Raw genomic sequence first — 23,889 nt, forward strand, 5'->3', positions numbered from 1 at the left:
GGTCAGAGATGTGGCTTGGAGCCTGCGTTGCTATGGCTGTGATGTAGGCTGGCAGCTACAGCTCTGATTCTACCCCTAGCCTGGGAGCCTCCATATGCCATGGTACGGCCCTAAAAAGACAAAAAAATTTAAAAAAAAAATGAGCAGAGGATATGAATAGACATTTTTCCAAAGAAGACACACAATGGCCAAAAGGTACCTGAAAACATCACTAATAATCAAGGAAATACAAATCAAAACTCTACTTTTTTATTAAAATATAACTTTATAAATTTAAGGTATATGACAGGTTAACTTGACACATAAATAAATTTACTATGACTGCCATTATAGCAATAATTAGCACCACTATCATATTTCATAATTATAATTTCTTCTTAGTAGATGGAATAATTAAGTTCTAGTCTCTTGGCAAATTTGATGATTGTAATATTGGTGCCCATATTGTTGCCTATATTCATTACACTGTCCATTAGATCTCTAGGGCTTATTTACTACTCAATACAAGTTCGTACACTTAAATAGCATGTCTTATTTTCTTATCTTCAATCTTCTGGTAATCGCCATGTTACTCTCTTGTTCTATTTGGTTTTTTTGGCCAAGACTGCAGTATGCAGAAGTTCCTGGGCCAGGGATCAAACCATGCCACAGCAGCAGCCCGGTCTGCTGCAGTGACAACACTGGATCCTTAATCTGCGTATTACCTGTTCTTAAGAGTTTGGCATTTTTAGACTCTACACATTTAGTCACGTGTCTTTCTCTGACTTATCTCACTTACCATAAGGTGCTCAAGGCCCATCCATACTGTTGCAAATCACAGGATGTCGTCCTTTGTTGTGGCTAAATAATATTCTGCTGTGTATGTGTGTGTGTGTGTGTGTGTGTGTGTGTGTGTACAAACATACAGAGATCATGTCTTTTTTATCCATTCATCTGCTGATGTGCACTTAGGCTGTTTCTGTATCTTGGCTATTGTGAATAATGACGCAATAAAAATGGAAGTGCAATATGTTGTTTTCATTCTTGGGGTGTAAATACCCAGGAGAATTGCTGGATCATATAATTCCATTTCTAAGTTTTTGCAGACCTCCAAGCTGTTTTCCATAGCATCTGAACCAATTTACATCTTAATCAATGGTGTACAAGGGTTCCCTTTTCTCAACAACTTTGCCAACACATGTTATCTCTTGTTTTCTTGATGATAGCTGTCTCTCTGGTATGATGTGATATCTTATTGTGGTTCTGATTTGTATTTCCCTGATGACTAGTGATGCTGAGCATCTTTTCACATACATGTGGCAATTAACACTACTTCTATAAATTCACTGACACATTTTTTTCACTACTATACCCTCAGCTCTTAGAGTACAACATATACTCAAAAAATACTTGGGTCAAAGTATTTTTGTATGAAAGAATGGCTAATAATAGGGGGAATGCAGAGCAATGGAGGTAGTACGGTAGGCAACTGAAATTGCTTAAGGATCATAGAGTAACCAAGCAAAACAACAGCAAAGATGAGGTGGACAAAAACCAGACTACTGACAAGTGTAAGATTGATAAATATTCAAAAAGTGAATCAAAAGAAAAACTTTTTTTTTTTTTTTTTTGTCTTTGTATTTTTAGGGCCACACTCGTGGCATATGGAGGTTCCCAAGCTAGGGGGCCAATCGGAGCTACAGCTGCCGGCCTACACCAGAGCCAGAGCAATGCCAGATCTGAGCCATGTCTGCCACCCACACCACAGCTCATGGCAACGCTGGATTCTTAACCCACTGAGCAAGGCCAGAGATCAAACCTACAACCTCATTGTTCCTAGTCGGATTCGTTTCTGCTGAGCCACGATGGGAATTCCAAAAGGAAAACATTTTTAAGAGTGGTATTTGGAAGTTTGATTCAAAAATCAGTATTTTAAGACACTTCTAATATTAGGACCTCGAAAGTGATATTTTCAAAGCTGTCAATCTCTAGACTAACCACAGGAAAATAATAAATTCCCTGTTCTTTTATTCAGTACATATTAACTCACCTGGGGAGCTCTGGCTTGGGAATTCATCCTCCAATATCCATGGCTCCTCTCCCTGCTCAAGCCTGAAGATCATCTCTGGTTTGGTAATACAATACCCTGTCAAAGTGAAATAATTTAGGACTTGGACGATGTAGCCTAGATTTCAGGGCCTCTGGAAGAGAAGGAAGCTTCTACAGCTGCTCAATGAAGGTGTCACTGAACATTTTATTGGAGCAGTAAATACAAGTGTCTTCCTGGGGCCCAAAAGTAACCAATAAACACTGACTCCTGAATTCCAATGTTAAATAATCATTAAACTCTACAGAGTGTCCATTTGTTTCTTTTTCTTTTTTCTTTTTTTTTTTGTTTGTTTTTTGTTTTTTGTTTTTCAGGGCCGCATGTGCAGCATATGGAAATTCACAGGTTAGGGTGGAATCGAATCTGCAGCTGCTGGCCTACACCACAGTCACAGCAATGCAGTATCTGAGCCATGTCTGGGACCTACACCACAGTTCACTACAACACCAGATCTTTAACCCACTGAGCAAGGCCAGGGATCAAACCTGCATCCTCATGGATACTAGCAGGGTTCATTACCACTGAGCCACAACAGGAACTCCTCCATTTGTTTCTTAATTCAAATAATTTTAAAATGATATTTAGGATTACATAATAAACAGACCTTACCCACTGAGACAAGGTTACTGTAGTTCTCCAACATAACATCTCTATATAGGGATCTCTGAATTGGGTCCAGGTGCTGCCACTCCTCCTGGGTGAAGCCCACAGTCACATCCTTAAATGATACTGATCCCTGTAATTTCTGTTCAATCTGAAATATTCAGAATTAAGATGATGTAGAAAAAGGTATATGGAAACAAATCCTTACATGATTACTGTTCACAAGTCACCAAATAGATTTGCACAATGTTTGTTTTGCTTTATACTCTGGGAGAAGAGAAATCATAGTAGAAATATTCTGCCTTGCATTAATTATTAATTATCAAGTCTCCACAATTTATCTAGAACTATTCTAGTTCCTAAAAACATTAAAATTAATAAAAATCATGTTATTTTCAAGCATATAATATTAAGAACATGCAGCAATATGTTACAACCACTGTAGCTAAAGTATATACACAATAGATTAATGTTAAAGAGAAGAAAAACTACTATGATTTTGAGCTTCACTGAGGAAGAATAGCTGTTGGATAGAGTAATTCTATATTCTTCATGAACACAGGGCCATGGCACAAGCAAAGGCAGAGGCCCTCTAACATCCTCAGAAAATTAGCAAAAAGGCAAACAGATGGGAGGAGTTGAGAACAGAGCCTGGTGCTGTGATAAGAGAAAGGACCATGGAGGTAATCAAGGAAAGGATTACAGAGTAACTTTAGACCAACAGACTCCAAAGTATGTCATAATTTCTGCCTTAAAGAATATTTGTGAACCCTACAGAAGTTTATAAATTACAGGAGTAAATTTGTAATACATTTATTATGAATTTTAATTTTATTCTTATTTAGACTTGAAGATGCAGAAAAAGCCTAATATTTTATAAGAATACATATTACGGGTTCTAATTCTTCAATTCAGAGGCAATAATTAGGATGTATAGAAAACAAGACAGGAAAGATTTTGGATATATTGTACTTGAAATGTCTGCAGAACATATAAGAGAAGATATTCAACTGGGTTGTTTTTGGTATCATCCAGAGTGTATGCCTCTACTTTAGGGATCACTATTGCAGAGAAAAAGGAGCCAAAGAAGAGATTCAAGGGATATACTGAAAGCATGTGATCAGGTTTTTATTTCAGAACAAATTCTCTTAAGAAAAAAGGAAAGGTAAAGGATAAAACAATACTACTCACATAAACTATTAAAGTATAAACTGGAATGCAAATAAGGCATCAATAAAAGGAGTTAGAGAGCAACAGAATGTGACCACCAATTTGCTGGCAGAAAGGGAATGTTTCCCCAGGGTAAATGTATGAACAGCTGTAAATACACTAGAGACACAAAGTAAGCCAGGAACACTTGGAGAAATGCATTGGGCTCTGTATTTATGTCACCTGATTTATGACAAGGGTAACAAAAGTACGTGACAATTTCTACCTTAAAGAATATTTCTGAACATTTATCATTTCAATAAATGGTGCTAGTTTAATCATAGTGAGTATTTATTGCTATCCCAAGTGTATAAAGAAATCCATTTCAGATGGTATATAAGATCTAAATTTGAAAAAAAGTAAAAATTTTAGAAAATGCCATAGAAATACCCTTATGAGGACAGGCAAAAACTTCTTTTTTTTTTTTTGCCTTTTAGGCCTGCACCTAAGACATATGGAAGTTCCCAGGCTAGGGACTGAACGGAGCTATAGCTCCCGGCCTACACCACAGCTACAGCAATGCAGGACCCAAGCTTCATCTGCAACCTACACCATAGGCAACTCTGGATCCTTAACCCACTGAACTCGGCTCAGATCCCAGGTTGCTGGGGCTCTGGCATAGGCCTGTGTAGACCAGCGTAGGCATAGGCTGGTGGCTACAGCTCCAATCAGATCCCTAGCCTAGGAACCTCCATATGCTACTGGTGCAGCCCTAAAAACACAAAAGACAAAAAACAATAACAAAATAAAATATATATTTAGAACGGGAATATATAGCATTAAAAATAATAAAATTAAATATAGCATTAAAAGGAACAACATAAGAATCAATCTCAAATTATTGATGAATTGGGGGGAAATGTATACATTAAAATAATTTACAAATTTTTAAAAGCACCCAAAACAATACATAGTATTGTTCAGCTATCTACATTTTTTTTTGATGTACACACATGGATAAAATGATAATACTAGTAGAATGTGGAACTAAATTTGGAACTAAACTACAGGGCAGAATGAGGAAGACTCCAGGAAAAAGCCAATGGAGGAGTAGTATCAGAAGTGGACAAAGGAGACTTTCCACAGCAGACCAGTCAGTGGTGTATCGGTTCTTCAAAGAAGGCAACTACAGAGAGTCACTGTGACCTTTACCTGGACAGATATGAGAAAGTGGAGGGGAAGAACCAAGACAGAATGCTTTGGGATGAAATCTGAATGAGAAACTCAAAAACATTTACCAGAGAATTTAACTTTGAACCACTTGCTATATGACTTGTATGCACAGCCTGGCTAAGATAAAATAGTTTTGTAATATGCATGTAGGCATGTAGGCCATTTATTCCTCTAAACATACTAGGTTTCATACCAGAATCAAATAAACTATTATAAAATTGACTATTTGAACCATCTCTTTTGCTCTCAGTATGGAACAGTTGGAGACACTCATTTCAGGGCTGTCCCCAGAAAGTTATTCACTATGTGTCCCTATGTTAATACCAAAATTTCTGCCATGGTTATTGAAAATATCAAAAACATAGCCACAGGTCAACTCAGAACTCTAACATCATGATCAATATACAGCTATAACCCATGATCAGTATATAGCTAATGGCCCTGCTATTGATTTGTTACTTTATATTTTCTATGAAGTTTGACTTTATTACTCATTTCCCATCTTAACAAATGGACTCTTAGAAAAATCTCACAAAGTCCACTGTAAAATGAAGGAATGAATAAACAACTTACCTGGGATTTACTCATTTTCTGCTGTTCTTGGAAAAATATAGAAAACTCAGACAATATACTGGGTTAAAGGAAGAGTGGGGTCATCAAATATTTGGCTTGCCTGGCAGCTCCTGAATTCTCCTGCTCTATTAAGCAGAGCACACTCACTGGATAAGGATATATGTCAATCGCCCTCTGACCTTCAGAAGAGACAGGGAAAAAGACGGTGAAAGACCACCTATCTAATATGACTCTAATATAATCTCGTAGCTCTTGGGTAAAAGTTTTCACTGGGTGAGTTAAGTACTTGCTTTCTAAAGATTTTTTTTTAACAGTTTAAATCTCCCTTGATGTTCACAAAAATTTTTAAATGACGAAATTGGTTAAAACAAGTAACAAGACACATAATAAACTCTTCACCAAAACTACTGTAAAAAATACTCAGGACTAAGCTGTTTATCCATTTCCCTACTAATGTTACTAAATCTTCGGTTAGCGACTCCACAGAAAGCTATAAAAAGCAGGGCTTCAGGGGAGATCCATGTTTTAATTTATCTCTATTGGTATTTCTCAAACTTTTCATAATTCTATTAAATGAAACAAAAAAGGGTAATTCTTGAAGAACCTCCCTGAATGCAAGGGCAAGTAGGATAGAGTAATAACATGTATCAAGATGAAGTGATGGACATGGTTGGAGAGCAGTTCGGAGTCCAAAAACGATAAATGGAGAACCAAAGGAATTGAGCCTGTGTACAGAGCAAGAGATAACTGAATCAGCCCTGGCTGCGGCTCTTTTTTCCAGACCACACGCCCCACAGCCACCCTCCACTCCCGCAGCACCGCCCCCTTGCCACTGGCTCAGGACACCCGTCACGCATGCGCGTTATGCCCTCCTCTCGCTCTCTCAAAACCAGGCCCTCTCAGACAGCCGCGCCAACTCGCGCTGGGGCTAGTCACGTGGGAACTTGGGCCACTTTTCCACACGGAGACGCCACCTTCCCGCTGCCCTAGGGCTCCGCACAGCTCCTCCCCACTAGCGCGAACCGACTTCCTCCCTCTTGCCCCCAAACCTGGGCCGTGCGGGCCGTTGTCCAACCTCCCCCGCTCACCTGCCGCTTTCTCGTCCTGTAGCACTGGCCTCAGAAGAGTGCATAGACTCGGCTGCCCCGGAACCGCTTCCCACGCATCGCTTGAGGAAAACAGAAGTGAAAGGCGGAGGCACACAGAAGCAAAGGGCGGGATTAGGCATGCGCAGATGACCCCACGCCGGGTCGGACTGTCAATGCTAAACCTTGGGAGCTGTTGACGTGGAGTCCCAGCGACCAGCAATTTGGGTTCGGGATTGGCTGACAGTGCTTCCTCACTTAGCAGCGGGGACGTTGGGTGTCTGAGGTAGTTCCCTAAGCAGGTAGAGCAGAATTTATGGATTATAGCTGAGTTCAGTCTGCAACCAGTGTGCGCGTTTAGACAAAGTCAAGGGAAGGGGACGTGCCTGTCCATTTCACTTTTTTGAATACTGGAAATAGATCCTGTTAATACAATGAAAGAATAATATCTGATATCATCAGCGATTCTCTCAGGAATAAAAAGTGGACAGTGGGGCTGGGGGCAGACCAAAAAAGCTAGTTCACGAAAATTTTGACAGTAATAAATTAAAATAGAAAAATCGCCAAGTACACACAATCCAAAAGAAAATAATGTCATTTATGTACACGTTCTTTCATTTGTGACATTAATATTTCTTAAGTAGGGAGTTCCTTTGTGGTGCAGCAGGTTAAGGTCACTGCAGCAGCTTGGGTCACTGCTGTGGCGAAGGCTGGATCCCTGGCCTGAAAAATTAAAGGGGTGTGGCCCCCCAAATTACTTGAATAAAGGGAGATATACCCTTTCATAGACAGATTCAATATTTTGACAAAGTTCCTCAACAATTTTTTGTATGTACTTATTGCTGAAGTATCAGCTGCCTCTACACTGATGGCAGATAGAAACATGGAGACTAGAGTTGGAGGAAACAACAAAAAAAGTAGCTTTAATTGCCAAAGAGTGAACAAAGCAAGCTAATTCTTCAAGGACTATGCTGCCCCTGGAGGGCATTGTGAGGAGTCTTATAGTGTTTAAGGAGCAGGGCTGATCAGCTGGTGGACATTTTCCTGATTGGTTAGTGGTGAGGTAATTGGGAGTCAGCGTCATCAACCTTCTGGTTCTAAGCGATATGGGGTTTACAGGCTAGTGGGCAGCAAATAGTTGACTTCCTCTACCAGGTGGGGGCCACAGCATCTGCAAAACAGCTCCAAGCAATAGGGATGGAGTAGGCACAGGTAGTTGTAGAAGTCCCAATAAAGGATCATTTAAAGAGGGGAACTTAGGGGACATTGGAAGATCAATGTAAGTTAATGATTGCTCAAAAAAGCCTTCAGCACAAGGCAGTCTTCCTTCATTAGTGGATCCTTGAGAGTTCTGGATGGGATGAGGACTGCATTCATATTCAGACCAAGGGCAGGAGTTTGAGGACCACCCTTCTGCGGATTTGAATACACCAGATACTAAGGAGGAGCTGCTACTCCCAGAAAAGAAGAGGCAGGCTTTTCCAACCCCCTCTACCCTTGGATGATAAAACTGTAGCCATGTAGCCATGTAGTTTCCATGCCTGCCCACTTGCATCTCTCATAAGCGTCCTATCTTAATAAGTCTATTTCTTGCCTATCATTTTCTCTCTCGATGAATTCCTTCTTCACGGAGACGTGAAGAACCTGAACCTCAGTGAGGCCAAACACAGGGTGAGTGATTCTAATTTAAAACCTTGTGTTCAAGTCCCAATCTGGGTTTAGGTTTGATTCAAGTCCCAGCACGTGGGTTCAAGTCCCAGTCTGTGTTCTGTCTAGGTTCAGGCCGTTAATACTGTCAGTTTCACAAGGACATGGCTCAAAATATTATCTATAGCCCTTCAGGAGGAACTAAAGGTCCTTGACTGTTGAATGGCTAAACTATTATTATTTTGTGTTGCTCGACTTTTCCTTTTCCTCTGTATTTTTCTCACTCTCTAATTAGATTCTTTGGCTAAACTTTTTCTATGGACAAAACACAGGTGGAGGACAGTGTGTGTGTGTGTGTGAGGGGGGTCCAATGGGGAAGGTCCTATAGGGTCCTGCCAGTTACATTTTTCTCTTTCACTTTTAATATATTGTGTACACTACAAAAGCATTCTCAACATCATCTGGAATAAAAATAAGTCTAAATTTAAAAGACCAAAAAAAAAAAAAAAGTCTAAATTAACCGCCAGAAAGCATTTCAAAAAAAATGCATAAGAAATGTCAATATGTATAATATTACTGTTATTCAAAATAGTTTGGTAATGCAATGGCCATGATTAAGAGTGTCTTTAGGAGTTGCCGGCATGGTGCAGCGGAAACGAATCTGACTAGGAACCATGAGGTTGCAGGTTCCATCCCTGGCCTTGCTCAGTGGGTTAAGGATCCAGCATTGCCGTGAGCTGTGGCGTAGTTTGCAGACGCGGCTCATATCTGGCATTGCTGTGGCTCTGGCATAGGCCGGCAGCAACAGCTCTGATTAGACCCCTAGCCTGGGAACCTCCATATGCCACAGGCGCCGCCCTAAAAAAGGACAAAAGACAAAAAAAAAAAAAAGTGTTTTTAAAATGTAGTATAGTAAATGCAGCATTTTAAAATGATGAGGGAAAGAATGGAGTATTCCAAACAGTGACTCAGTCCCAACAATTTGGAATGAAGTGTATACCTATAGACACATGTGATACAATTCACCTGAATTCAAGTTTTGAAATGTTTAAAGTAAGCCACTAAGTTAGTAAAAGAAAATAAATAGAGATGGGAAGTTGTAACACCAAAGATAGAAACCCATGAATTTAAGGAGATACATTTTATTATAGAAAATAACAATTCAGTTATAGTTTTTAAAAAATGTTAAAAGCAAATAAACCAGGAAATTATACAGTCATTATTTGAAAGAAAATATATATTAATTAAGCACCATTACTCCCAAATACTTTAGTAACAAGAATATTCTACATGATCACATTTCAAAAATCAAAACCAGGAAATAAACACTGATGCTTACCACCTAATGCTCAGACCCCAGCCGAGTTTCACGTATTTTATGAATAATTTCTTGTAGAGCAAAATGATTCAATTCAAATTTATACATTGTGATTTCATGTATCTTTATTCTCTTACAAACTGGAACACTTTCTTAGTTTTTTTTTTCCTTGATTTTCTTAACATATTTGAAAATTACAAACCATTTGTTTTGAATAGTACCTCTCAGTTTGGGTTTGTTTAATATTTCTCATTCTAAGACTCAGCTTAGGTATTTTTGGCCATGTTCTTCTCCTGCATCCTATTAGACTGTATACAAATTCAATTTGTTTCAATACTATTTATGTTAATTTTAATCACTTGACTAGGCTGGATCAGCCAACTTTTTCCATTTTAAAGTTACTTTTTCCCATTGTAACCACATTTCTGTTTTACCAGTTTTGTCAATAGCAAATTCTTGAGGAGGACTGCAAGAATGGAAAAGGGAAAAGGGACAAGCTTCTTCCTGTTTGCTTCCTGTGGGCTTCCATCTGCTTCCTGTGCTGTCAGTGCTACCCCAGCAATGCTTCTTCACCCAGGCAGGCATAACACCTTCTCAGAGCAGCTGCTAAATCTAGTTTAATTTTTCTAACGTTTGCAAATATCATGCCTCATGAGACATAGTGTCAGCTAGCACTCTCATAGTAGCCACTATGGATCCCAATCCGATGAGGCCCCTCCTCTGGGCCCAGACACATGCAGGTCAGTAGAATAGGGCTCATTTTTCAGAGGTCTGCACTTTGGCTCTGAGGGATAGCTACTCTGTTCCCTTTATTTTACCAGCCTAGGGCTAGTAACTGCTGGCTGCTTTTGCTAGCTTGGTAGTAATTTGTTTTCTCTTTTCACTCTTTCAGATCCTTCCTACTTTTGCACTATCTTTTTAAAAATTTTTTTTTATTTTTGGCTGCACCTGCAGAATGTAAGTCCCCAGATCAGGGATTGAACCCAAGGCACAAAGCCACAGCAGTGACACCCCTGGATTCCAAATACTGGGCCACCAGAGAACTCCCCTTTGCATTATCTTAATGTTTTTTTTTCATTTTTTTATTACTCAAATGAATTTATCACATCTGTAGTTGTATAATGATCATAAAAATCTGATTTCACAGGATTTCCATCCCACAGCCCAAGCACATCCCCCCACTCCCCAAACTGTCTCCTCCAGAGACCATAAGTTTTTCAATGTCTGTGAGTCAGTATCTGTTCTGCAAAGAAGTTCCGTCTGTCCTTTTTTCAGATTCACATGTCAGTGAAAGCATTTGATGTTGATGTCTCATTGTATGGCTGAGTTCACTTAGCGTGATAGTTTCTAGGTCCATCCATCTTGCAAAAAATGCTGGTATTTCGTTCCTTTTAATGGCTGAGTAATATTCCATTGTGCATATGTACCACATCTTCTTGATCCACTCCTCTGTCGATGGACATTTAGGTTGTTTCCATGTCTTGGCTATTGCAAAGAGTGCTGCAAAGAAAAGGGGAGTACATGTGTCTTTGCGAGTCGTGGTTTTCTCTGGGTAGATGCCCAGGAGTGGGATTGCTGGATCAAACAGTAGTTCTATGTGTAGTTTTCTGAGGAATCTCCGTACTGCTTTCCACAGTGGTTGCACCAATTTACAATCCCACCAACAGTGTCATAGGGTTCCTTTTTCTCCACACCCTCTCCAGCACTTCTTGTTTGTAGACTTTTGGATGATGGCCATTCTGGCTGGTGTAAGGTGGTACCTCATCGGGGTTTTGATCTGCATTTCTCTAATAATGAGTGACTCTGAACATCTTTTCCTGTGTTTCTCGGCCATCTGTATGTCTTTTTTGGAGAACTGTCTGTTTAGATTTTCTGCCCATTTTTGGATGGGGCTGTTTGTTTTTTTTGGTATGGAGCTGCAGAAGTTGTTTATAAATTTTGGAGATTAATCCCTTGTCAGTCGATTCACTTGCAAAGATTTTCTCCCATTCTGTGGGTTGTCTTTTCGTTTTGTTTAGGGTTTCCTTTGCTGTGCAGAAACTTTGAAGTTTGAGTAGGTCCCATTTGTTTATTTTTCTTTTTATTGTCAATACTCTGATAGGTGGATCTGAGAAGATGTTGCTGTCGTTTTTGTCAGAGGGTGTTTGGCCTATGTTTTCCTCTAGGAGTTTGATAGTGTCTGGTCTTATATCTAGGTCTTTAATCCATTTGGAGTTTATTTTTGCGTATGGTGTTAGGGAGTGCATTATATTAATGTTATCCTTTTATTCTTTCAGTTCTTTAGTTAACAACTGTATACCAAGTAATTCTTTTTGTTTTTGTTGTTTCGAGCCACACCTGCAGTATGCAGAATTTCCTGGGCCAGGAATCAAACCTGCACCACTACTGTAACCAGAGCTACAGCAGTGACAAGGCTGGATCCTTACCTGCCAAGCCACAAGATAACTCCCCAAGTTAATTCTTTATATAACATTATTTCTGTTCAAACCACTGTTAATGGTTTCTGCTTTCTGAATGGACCCTGATTCATATGCCTCAGTAGAATTTAATCTCAGTAAGGACAGAACTTATGTTTTATTCACTGTTGTACAATGCCTTCTATGTGGTAAATGACACAAATATTGCTTGAATCAGTAAATGTTTGCTGTATTTATAGGCCACTAAAGTGTTTTTTTTACCATGGGTTGAACTCTAGAATCTGGATGAAATAAGTACATAGTGTTGGAAAAAGTACTCTTTATAATAGTGAAAATTTAGAAACAAGATATCTTTCAAAAGAATGTTATTTTAATAAAATGGAATATAAGAAACTAAAAATAATCAAGTAAAGCTACATATATCAACATGGATATAACTCAAAACCATTAAGTTGGTTTTAGTAAAAGCGTTCAGGATAAAACACAAAGTGTAAGACAAAATGTTACTAGAACCACTGAAATTCCACTGACTTCACACACTATTGTACAAAGGAGAGAGTGACCAGAAGTGACTCAAGGTAAACATAATGCAAATTAAAAGATTTAGACTTAGTCTTATGGTGGGGGTACACCACAGATTTTAGTAAACATAGAGCATCTGAGTAAATTCATTCTGACTACTGTGGTGGATGGATGGGAGGAAACAAGATTGGTAGAAAGATACAACTGATGCTGCTGCAGTCAGCCCAAGGGCAAAATAATATTGATCATGGTGGAGAACACATGTGTTTGCTATTTTAGGAGTTTAAATGGAAAATAATGGGTGATTGATTGTGGAAGTTTACAAAGAAAAGCAGCTGGGAATGAATTCCAGGGTTCTGGCTTGGGCACCCAGAAGTATTCACTGAGATGGGGAAAAAAATCACATGCTCAAATTTATAAATATATCCTCTTAAAATCACTGTTTCCTTATTTATAATATGTTGTACCTAATTAAGGACTTCATGTGTCCTATCAAATAATATATGCCTATGTGCTCACATAAAATGCTGCACATTCAGACTTCCCTGGTGGCCTAGCATTTAAGGATCCAGTGCTGTCACTGCTATAGCATCGGTTCAATCCATGGAACTTGCATATGCCATGGGCACAGCCAAAAAAAAAAAAAAAAAAGCTTCACATTCATGTTCTTTTTATTTATTTATTTATGTTTTTGTCTTTTCTGCCTTTTTAGGTCCACACTAGTGGTATATGAGGTTCCCAGGCTAGGGGTCTAATTGGAGCTGTAGCCGCCGGCTTATGCCAGGGCCACAGCAATGAAGGATTCAAGCAGCATCTGCCACCTACACCACAGCTCACGGCAATGCTGGATCCTTAACCCACTGAGAAAGGCCAGGGATCAAACCCACAACGTCATGGTTCCCAGTCAGATTCATTTCCACCGAACCACAACGGGAACTCCCATGTTCCTTTTAAACATGGGATGCACACACTCTCTCACACATACACACACACACATACAAAATCCACATAGAATGTAGTTTTACAGTGGGTAGTTATTTTGACTACTCTTTTCCTTTATCTTTTTAAAAATTATATTGAAGTATAGTTGATTTACAATGTTGTGTTAATTTCCACTGTACAGCAAAGTGATTCAGCCATATATGTATACACACACACATTCCCACATAGGTTATCACAGAATTTTGAGTAGATTTCCCTGTGCTATACAGTAAGTCCCTATTGATCTTCCATTTCTCATATAAAAGTGTGAATTTTCCAATCCCATACCCCTAACCACCCCTCCCCCACCACCCTTCCATTTGGTAACCATATATTTCTTTTCAAAATCTGTGAGTCTGTTTCTGTTTTGTAAATAAGTTCATACGTATCATTTAAATTCCACATATAAGTGATACTATATGATATCTGTCTTTCTCTGTCTGATTTACTTCATTTACGATAACCCCGGCCCTATGTTGCTGCAAATAGTTGAGTGGTTGATATTCAATCCTTATACATAGTTATGGTTTAAGACTATTTTCACCTTTACCAATGAAAGTACTTGTGTACTTTCATATGTTTTCATGTTGTTGATTAGCATCTTTTCATTTCAACTTGAAGGACTCCTTCCAGCTTTTCTTACAAAGCAGATACAGAAGTGATGAACTTCTTCAGCTTGTGTTGTCTGGAAAAGCCTTTATTTTGCCTTCATACCCAAAGGATAACTTTGATATATATATATATATATATATATATATATATATATATATATATATATAGTCTTCTTAGCTGGCATACTGCTTGAGCTTCTTCATTATCAAGCTTCTCTTTACTTTTCTGCATATCTCTACATATTATTTTCTTGTATTGCAAATGCGTTTTGATACAGTTCCAGGGTCATCAACTGACTGGAATAAAAATACTTCCAATTAGAAAAGTCCTGGGAAAGGCTCTAATTGGCTCAACTTTGGTCAAATACTCATTAATGAAGTTTCCAATATGGGATTAGTAGGGTGGCATCCTATAATTGGCCCATATGAGTTATGCATCAGCAGAATAATGTGGACAGGAATGCAGAGATTAACAATGCAGTAGCCACTTCAAAGGGTAATTCTCTATACAACTTAAAAGGGGGCTTAAAAATCTGTAAAATAGGCATGAATAAAGCAAACAGTGAAAGATCAATGGCCATTCATTGGGAAAAGATAAATTTGGACCATATTTAATGAAGCAATAACAGAAAGGGGTCAATTGATCAGTTGAACTTAAACACATTTGTTTCATATATTTTAAGAGAAGACAAACATGACAAAATGGAAAGTTCTAAAAAGAGTCATACTGCATCAACTTAAGAAATACCAATTTCTTTCTTACAATGGGGTGATAGACAATTTTATTCCTAATGTTCAAGTTCTGAACTTAAATCCCTTTAGCTATACAAGAACACTTCAAGTCAAACTATTCAGTATCTGAGAGGTAGGCAATATTATCTCCATTTTGCAAGTGAGGAGAGGTTAAATTACCACACAGGTCACAGGAATGATAAGCGGCAGAAATACAACAGCTTATCTGAGAAAACTATGAGATATCACCTACTTCTAGAAAGAAAAATGTGTCATTTTACCACACTAAACACAAATATAGATAGGTCGTGGTTCAAACTGATGAAGCCAAACTTGTCAAGAAAAAAAGGGAGAGGGCTCAAATCAGTAAAATTAGAAAAGAAAAATGAGAAATTACAATTGACACCACAGAAATACAAAGAATCATCAGGGACTGCTACAAGCAACTATATGCTAATAAAAAGGACAACCTAGAAGAAATGGACAAAGTCTTACAAAGATACAAACTTCCAAGAATGAAGATTGTAAGAAATAGAAAATATGAACAGACTAATCACAAATACTGAAATTGAAACTGTAACATAAAAACTTCCTATAAACAAGAGTCCAAGGACAGATGGCTTCACAGGTGAGTTCTATCAAACATTTACAGAAGAGTTAACATTCATCCTTCTGCAACTTCCAAAAAACTGCAGAAGAAGGAACACTCACAAGCACATTCTATGAGACACCATAACCCTGTTACCAAAACCAGAAAAAGAAACCACAAAAAAAGGAAAGTTACAATCCAATATCATTGATGAATCTAGATGGAAAAACCCTCAACAAATTACTAGCAAGCCAAATCCAACAATAGATTAAAAGGATCATACACCATGTACAAGTAAGACATATCCCAGGGATGCAAGGATCCTTCAGTATCCACAAATCAATCAGTGTAATACACCACATTAACAAATTAAAGAATAAAAACCATGTGATAATCATAATAGATGCATAAAAAGCTTTTGAGAAAATTCAACACAGATTTTTGATTAAAAACTCTCCAGAAAGTGGGCTTAGAGGGACCCTACCTCAACGCAATAAAGGTCATATATGACAAACCCACAGCTAACATCATTCTCAATGGTGAGAAGCTGAAAGCAGGGACAAGATCAGGAACAAGACGAGGATGTCGGCTCTCACCACTGTTATTCAAAATAGTTTTGGAAATTCTAGCCATGACAATCAAAGAAGAAAAAGAAATGAAAAGAATCCAAATTGGAAGAGAAGAACTAAAACTGTTACTGTTTGCAGATGACATTACACTATACACAGAAAATCCTAAATAAGCTACTAGAAAACTAACAGAGCTCATCAATGAATTTGTTAAAGTTTCAGGATACAAAATTAATACACAGAAACCTCTTGCATGTCTATACACTAACAACAAAAAATCAGAAAGAGAAATTAAGGAAACAATCTCATTTACTATCACATCAAAGAGAATAAAATGCCTCACAATAAACATACCTAGAGAAGCAAAAGACTTGTACTATGAAAATTATAAGACACTCATGAAGGAAAGCGAAGATGACACAAACACATGGAAAGATATAACCATGCTCTTGAATTGGAAGACTCAATATCATCAAAATGACTATACTACATAAAGCAATCTACAGATTCAATGCAATCCCTATTAAGTTACCAATGGCTGTCATTCTCATTGTGGCTCAGTGGTAATGAGCCTGACTAGTATCCATGAGGATGAAGGTTCAATCCCTGGCCTCGTTTAGTGGGTTAAATATCTGGTGTTGCTGTGAGCTGTGATGTAGGCCAGCAGCTGCAGCTCCAACTCGACCCTTAGCCTGGGAACTTCCATATGCCACAGGCATGGCCATTAAAGCAAAAATACATATATATATAAAATTACCAATGGCATTTTTCACAGAACTAGAACAAAAGAAAAATTTTTAATTTCTATGGAAACACAAAAGACCCTGAATAGCCAAAACATTCTTGAGAAAGACAAATCAAGTTGGAGGAATCAGGCTCCCTGACTTTAGAATACACTATAAAGCTAGAGTCATCAAAACAGTATGGTACTGGGACAAAAATAGAAATATAGATCAGTGAAACAGGATAGAAAGCCCAGAAATAAATCCACACACTAACAGTCAATTAATCTGTGACAAAGGAAACAAGAATATACAATGGAGAAAAGGCAGTCTCTTCAATAACCATTTCTGGAGAAACTGGACAGCTACTTGTAATAGAATGAAATCAGAACATTCTCTTATGCCATACACAAAAATGAACTCAAAGACCTAAACATAAGGCTGGATACTAACACACTCTTGGAGGAAAACATAGGCAGAACACCATTTGGAATAAATCGCAGCAATATTGTTCTTGATCCACCTCCAAGAGTAATGAAAATAAAAATAAAAATAGAAGTTCCTGGGAGTTCCTGTTGTGGGTCAGTGGTTAACAAACCCGACTAGGAACCATAAGGTTGTGGGTTTGATCCCTGGCCTTGCTCAGTGGGTTAAGGATCTGGCGTTGCCATGAGCTGTGGTGTAGGTTGCAGACGTGGCTCGGATCCTGCGTTGCTGTGGCTCTGGCGTAGGCCAGCAGCTGTAGCTCCAATTCAACCCCTAGCCTGGGAACCTCCATATGCTGCAAGAGTGACCCAAGAAATGGCAAAAAGACAAAAAAAATAGAAGTTCCCACTGTGGCACAATGGGATTGGCAGTGTGTTGGGAGTGCTGGGACACAAGTTTGGTTCCCAGCCCAGCACAGTGGGTTAAGGATCTGGCATTGCCCCAGCTGCAGCTTAGGTTGCAACTGTGGCTCAGATCTGATTCCTGGCCTAGGAACGCCATATGCCTCAGGGTGGCCAAAAAAGAAGAAGAAGGAGAGAAAGGAAGAAAGGAAGGAAGGAAGGAAAGAAAGAAGAAAGAAAGAGGGAGAGAGGAAGGGAGGGAGGAAGGAAAGAAGAAAAAACAAATAGGATCTGATTAAAATTAAAAGCTTTTGAACAGCAAAGGAAACCATAAACAAAATTAAAAGACAACACCACAGAGTGGGAGAAAAATCTTTGCACACAAAGTGACCAACAAGGGATTAATCTTCAAAATATACAAACAACCTATATCAAAAAAAAAATTAAACAACCCAATTTTAAAATGGTCAGAAGATCTAAAGAGACATTTCTCCAAAGAAGACAGATAGATGGCCAAAAACACAAGAAAAAATGAACATCACTATTAGAGAAATGCAAATCAAAACTATAATAAGCCTCACACCAATAAGAATGGCCATGATTGGAGTTCCCATCATGGCCCGGAGGTTAGCAAACTTGACTGGTATCCATGAGGATGTGGGTTCGATCCCTGGCCTTGCTCAGTGGGTTAAGGATCCCGCATTGCTGTGCCTGTGGTGTAGGCTGGCAGCTGTAGCTCCAACTTGACCCCTAGCCTGGGAACCTCCATGCTGTGGGTGTGGCCCTAAAAAGACAAAAAAAAAAAAAAATGAATGGACATCATCAAAAAAATCTACAGGCAATAAATGCTGGAGAGGGTGTGAAGAAAAAGGAACCCTCTTATGCTGCTGGAGAGAATGTAAGTTGGTGCAACTACTAAGGAGAACAGTATAGAGGTTCTTCCAAAAACTAAATATAGGAGTTCCCATCTGACTAGCATCCATGAGGATGCAGGTTCAATCCCTGGCCTTTCTCAGTGAGTTAAGGATCTGGCATTGCCATCAGCTATGGTTTAGGTCAAAGATATGGCTCAGATCCCACGTTGCTGTGGCGTAGGCTGGCAGCTAGAGCTCTGATTTGACCCCTAGCCTGAGAACCTCCATATGCTGTGGGTGCAGACTTAAAAAGACAAAAATATAGAACTACCATGGAGTTCCCACTGTGGCTCAGCAGTAATGAAAATGACTAGTATCCATGAGGACGAGGTTTGATCCCTGGCCTCATTCAGTGTGTTAAGGATCTGGCATTTCCATGAGCTGTGGTGTAGGCCAGCAGCTGCAGCCTCAATTCAACCCCTAGCCTAGGAATTTCCATATGCTGTGGATGCCCTAAAAAACAAAAACAAAAACAAAAAACAAAAATAACCTATCATTTGATCCAACAATCCCACTCCTGGGCATATATCCAGAGATAGCCATAACTCAAAAAAATACATGAACTCCAAAGTTGACTGCAGCACTATTTACAATAGCCAAGACATGGAAGCAACTTAACAGAGGAATGGATAAAGAATACATGTATACAATGGAATATTACTTAGCCACAAAAAAGAATGAAATAATGCCATTTGCAGCAACATGGATGGACCTAGAAATTATCATACTAAGAGAAGTCAGTCAGACAGAGAAAGACAGATAGCATTTGAGATCACTAATATGTGGAATCTAATAAGAATGATAGAAAAGTACTTATTTACAAAACAGAAACAGACTCAAAGCTTTTGGAACAAAACTTATGGTTACCAAAGTGTAAACATTGGGAGGAGGAGGGATGAATTAGGGGGTTGACATGTACACATTACTATATATAAAATAGATAGGTAAAATAGATAGGACCTACTATATAGCACAGGGAATCTATTCAATACTATGTAATAACCTATATGGGAAAATAATCTGAAAAGGAATGGTTATATGTATAACTAATTCATTTTGTGGTACACCTGAAACTAACACAATGTTGTAAGTCTACTAAATCCAATAAAATTTTAAAAATAAAATATATTTATGGTATAAATATATGATGAGAGAACAATAGTATTTAGTATAGCAAACCTGATATAAGTTAACAAAAGTTATTTAGGTAAGGGTGCATCATTCCACTATTATTATTTTGGGGTCTAAAACAAAAATCAAACATACACAAAATAGCTATTCTTAGAGCATACTCATATGTATAAGTCTGACATTGTTCAGAGGCTATTCACACATGCTTTCTTTGTTTGGCTGCAACCGTGGTATGTGGAAGTTCCTGGGCCAGGGAATGAACCCATGCCATAGCAGCTCCAGTGACAATGCTGGATCCTTAATCCAAAGAGCCACAAGAGAACACCTCACATATACTTTTAAAGCTGCTACTTTGATACTCATTTGTGCCTTTTTTTAAAGGTTCACATTCTGTGGTGAACATGACTTAAGTAGACATACTGTGCTGTGTCACCTATAAGGTATTTGGTACTGCATCCAAAACCTTGCTTCTAGAATTAGATTATTTCTAGATGAAGAATCGCCAAATTTCTCCTCCTCTTCCTTCTTCTTCTTTTTTTTTTTTTTTTTTTTTTTTTTTTTTTTTTTGCTGTACCCACAGCATACGAAAACCCAGACTGGGGCTGAACTTGTGACAAAATAGTGACCCAAGTCACAGCAGTGACAATGCCAGGTCCTTAGCCTGGTAGGCCACTAGGGAAGTCACTGAAATTTCTTTTTTTTTTTTATGTTGTCTTTTTTTTTTAAGGTCACACCCATGGCATGCAGAAGTTCCCAGGCTAGGGATTGAATCAGAACTGCAGCTGCTGACCTACACCACAGCCACACCAGATCAAAACCACATCTGCTACCTACACCTCAGCTCACAGCAATGCCTGATCCTTTAACCCACTGAGTGAGGCCAGGGATCAAACCTGCATCCTCATGGATACTAGTCAGATTCTTAACCCACTGAGACACAACAGGAAATTCCCCCGAAATTTCCTAAACTGACTATTTTATTTTGTGTATTCTCTGATACATAAATTTTGAAAAATTTTCAAGGTTATAAGGTTTCAGAGATCCCTGGTGGCCTAGTGGTTGAGACTTCAGTGCCATCACTGCTGTGGCTCAGTGCCATTATTGCTGTAGTGTGGGTTTGATCCCTGGCTTGGGAACTTCTGCATGCAATGGGCAGAGAAAAAAAAAAAATTCTAAGTTTTATTCTCCTCTCAGTACATGTTCAGTAAAATGTTGCCTCTTTGTGAAAATTTTTCCTACATTCATTTCATTTTAGGGGTTTTCCATTGTAAATATCTGCTTTAAAAAGTGACTGATTTATTAATGAAGTTTTATTAAAATGCACTGGCAGGGGTTTCTCCTTTAACTGAATTTTCTGAGATATGATGTTTCTTACAATTTCATTAGATTCACAGTGTACATGAGATAAGGGCTGGCTAGGATATGCTATGGCTACAAATAGGCCTAAACATGTAATGGCTCAACACAATACAAGTTTATTTCTTGTTCATCAAAAGACTTAAAGGTGATGGTACAGAAGGGAGAGCTCTGCTCAGGGAGTCATTCAGAGGCCCTGGTTTCTTCCTACATGAATCACTAATAACTAGCTCTAAAGTTGTCCTGAAGATGATCTCTATTGCTCTTTGATAGGAAAAGAAGTGGGAAGTAGGAAAGATTCCAAATGAGGTCTTTCACAGACTTGGAAATGATGTATGTCAACTATGATCACATTCTGAGTCAGAGCATCTGGATGGAAGGAAGCCTAGAAAGTCTTGACTAGTTATGTACCCACACAAAAAAAGAAATGAGTATTGGGGAAAACATAGGTAGTTTCTGCCACATAGTGCTTCTGCCCTATGTGAATTCTCTGATGATTATTAAGAGTTGATTTCTGGCAAAAAGTTTTTCTACATTCACCACATTTATAAGGTTTCTCCCCTGAGTGAGTTCTCAGATGATTAGTGAGGGTAGATTTCTGAACGAAATTTTCCCCACATTCACTACATTCATAGGGTTTTCCCCCTGTGTGAGGAAAGACATCTCTGATGTTTAGTAAGAGTTGAATTCATATGAAAAGGTTTCCCACATTCATTACACTGAAAGGGTTTCTCTCCTGTATGAGTTCTCCGATGTTGAATGAGAGCTGACTTTTGGCAGAAAGTTTTCCCATATTCATTACATTCATAGCATTTTTCTCCTGTGTGAGTTTTCTCATGTTAATTGAGGGATGACTTTTGGTAAAAAGACTTCCCACATTCACTGCATTTGTAGGGTTTCTCTCCTGTATGAATCCTCTAATGGACCATGGGGGTTGACTTCTGTTGGAAGGATTTCCCACATTCAATATATTCATAGGACTTCTCCCCTGTATGTGTCCTCTGATGCACTGTGAGTCATATTTACAGGGAATTTTTACCTGTGACTGAATGTTTTCCCACGTTCATTACATTTGAATAGCTTCTCTCCTCTCTGATTTTTCTGAAGTTGAGTCTGAAGTGTGACATCCTGCTGCAATTATTTTCAATTTGATTGCTTTCATATTGTTTCATTTCCATGTAGATTCCACAGAGAGGACTTCTCACAGAAATTTTCCTCATGACCATTATATTCACAGAGTTTCTCCCAGATGTGAATTTCCCTATATGGGATTATTACAGTCTTTTTTCCTAAGGTTTTTCCACCATTATTATATTTAAAAGTATTCGCTGAAGTTTGAGTATTTAAGTGCCGAATACCATTATTATGAGCAAGGGCTTTTTCATTTTGATTATTTTCATAAGAATCCCCTCAAGTATGAGGCTTCTTCCTCTTAACATCAAGTAATTTCTCATGTACACTTAATATATCAGGATTCTTTCTTGTAGAGTTTCTATTACTAACAATTGATATTGAAATATTTTGCAAACTCATTCTATACAAGTCATATTTACAGGGAATTTTTCTTGACAAAGTTTGTGCCACTTTCTTAGAAGTCAGTGTTTTATTGCTGAATGCAACTTGTGGCAAATATTTGTCTTGGCTTTCCAAGATTCTCTCTGTTAGATCATGAGCCTTGCAGTCTTCTAGAAATGAAAATGTTGGTCATACCATAAAAATTTGAACATATTTCTAATAGAATTGGACTAAGATACAAGTGTTGTATTATATATTTGTCTTTTGGTTTCAGGAGTCTCTTAGGATCAAAGGGCCTTTTCTTTATCTAGTCTTTTTGGGAAAACAAATGTGGAACAAAGGGATACAACTAATAATAAGCAGACATGTAATTACTCAGCATTTTACAAATAGAACATTCAAAATAGATAGAGATGAAGATGTAAACTCAAGAAACAGTGAACACAGGGTGGAATATTTACAGGATTGGTAGATTCAGGTATAAGAACAATCAAAGAGATTGGGATGGGTCCAGTTGAGCTAATGAAGAGTAAATGGACTGACGAGGAAAACCAGCAAATAAAGGTGTTAGGAAAAATATGAGAAATTGAAGAGACAGACTACAGAGTAGGTCTAATACTCTCAAACCTATATTGTTTTAATAACATTGTGACAAGTTTCATGCTTCCTTCTGAACTTCCCTTATTTCCATTCTACACATAATGGCAAAATAAATTTCTGAATGCACCAACTGCCTCATGTTTGAGGGAAGAGTTATTAGATTGCACTCTAATTCCCCTTCCAGCTGTGATTCACAAGAACATATGAAAGAAAGTATAAAACAATGGCAGACTAAGTGATCCTCTGGCAATCTGGATCTGATATATTGCTCTATTTTGGCTGTGATACTTTAATATTGCTCTAATATAGTAGTTCAACAGGTAAACTACCATGATAATCACATTTACATTCACCTAATTTTCCTTAAAACTTTGCCTGTGCCACAATACAAATACTTAATTTTGCTTTGCTTTTTACATTGCACATTTCCTCGTTTCAGGCTTATACTTGCTATTAGAATTCAAGGATCATATTTTTCAATCCAGTCCCAGAAAATGAGTATGTAAATAAATTATGTTTATTTACCATTTTAAAAGTCTTGTTCATATTTGTTTCCCAGTACAACAAAGTCTATCCAAGCCGAAAAACTTCTGACCTGAACCAAGCACCACATGGAAAATTGTTATGTCATAATTCTAGAAAAAAAGTTTATACCAACTAAATGCACATCAGGTTTTTCAAGCCACCATTCTACAATTCCACAATCAAC

The 23,889-nt window shown here is 38.2% G+C and overlaps 1 protein-coding gene and 1 pseudogene across 24 annotated transcripts in view; both read right to left on the minus strand.

Annotated features, from left to right (window-relative positions):
• The window catches only part of LOC100627762 (zinc finger protein 33B), a 56,132-nt gene extending 49,302 nt beyond the window's left edge, over positions 1–6,830 (minus strand). For 12 of the 24 annotated variants that reach the window (XR_014827938.1, XR_014827940.1, XR_014827935.1 and 9 more), the window contains exons 1-4: positions 6,733–6,830; positions 5,645–6,369; positions 2,696–2,840; positions 2,030–2,125 (exon numbers count right to left, since the gene is read on the minus strand). Coding sequence is in view for 16 of the 24 variants with exons in the window: in XM_084996978.1 (XP_084853104.1) it covers positions 2,030–2,125; positions 2,696–2,840; positions 5,645–5,659 (256 nt within the window). In the remaining 8 variants the exon portion in view is untranslated. The remainder of the gene's footprint in view (positions 1–2,029; positions 2,126–2,695; positions 2,841–5,644; positions 6,370–6,732) is intronic. The other 12 variants (XR_014827939.1, XR_014827937.1, XR_014827936.1 and 9 more) reach the window with 5 other exon arrangements.
• A 14,477-nt stretch (positions 6,831–21,307) lies between these two features.
• On the minus strand, positions 21,308–22,778 carry LOC110256605 (zinc finger protein 248-like; annotated as a pseudogene).
• Between the last annotated feature and the right edge of the window lie 1,111 nt (positions 22,779–23,889).

The sequence above is a fragment of the Sus scrofa genome, chromosome 14 (genome assembly GCF_054392235.1).
Source record: "Sus scrofa isolate SSC_HxYL_T2T_F1_AM1 chromosome 14, Sscrofa_HxYL_maternal_Yorkshire_Landrace_v2.0, whole genome shotgun sequence".
In the NCBI taxonomy this organism is placed as follows: Eukaryota; Metazoa; Chordata; class Mammalia; order Artiodactyla; family Suidae; genus Sus; species Sus scrofa.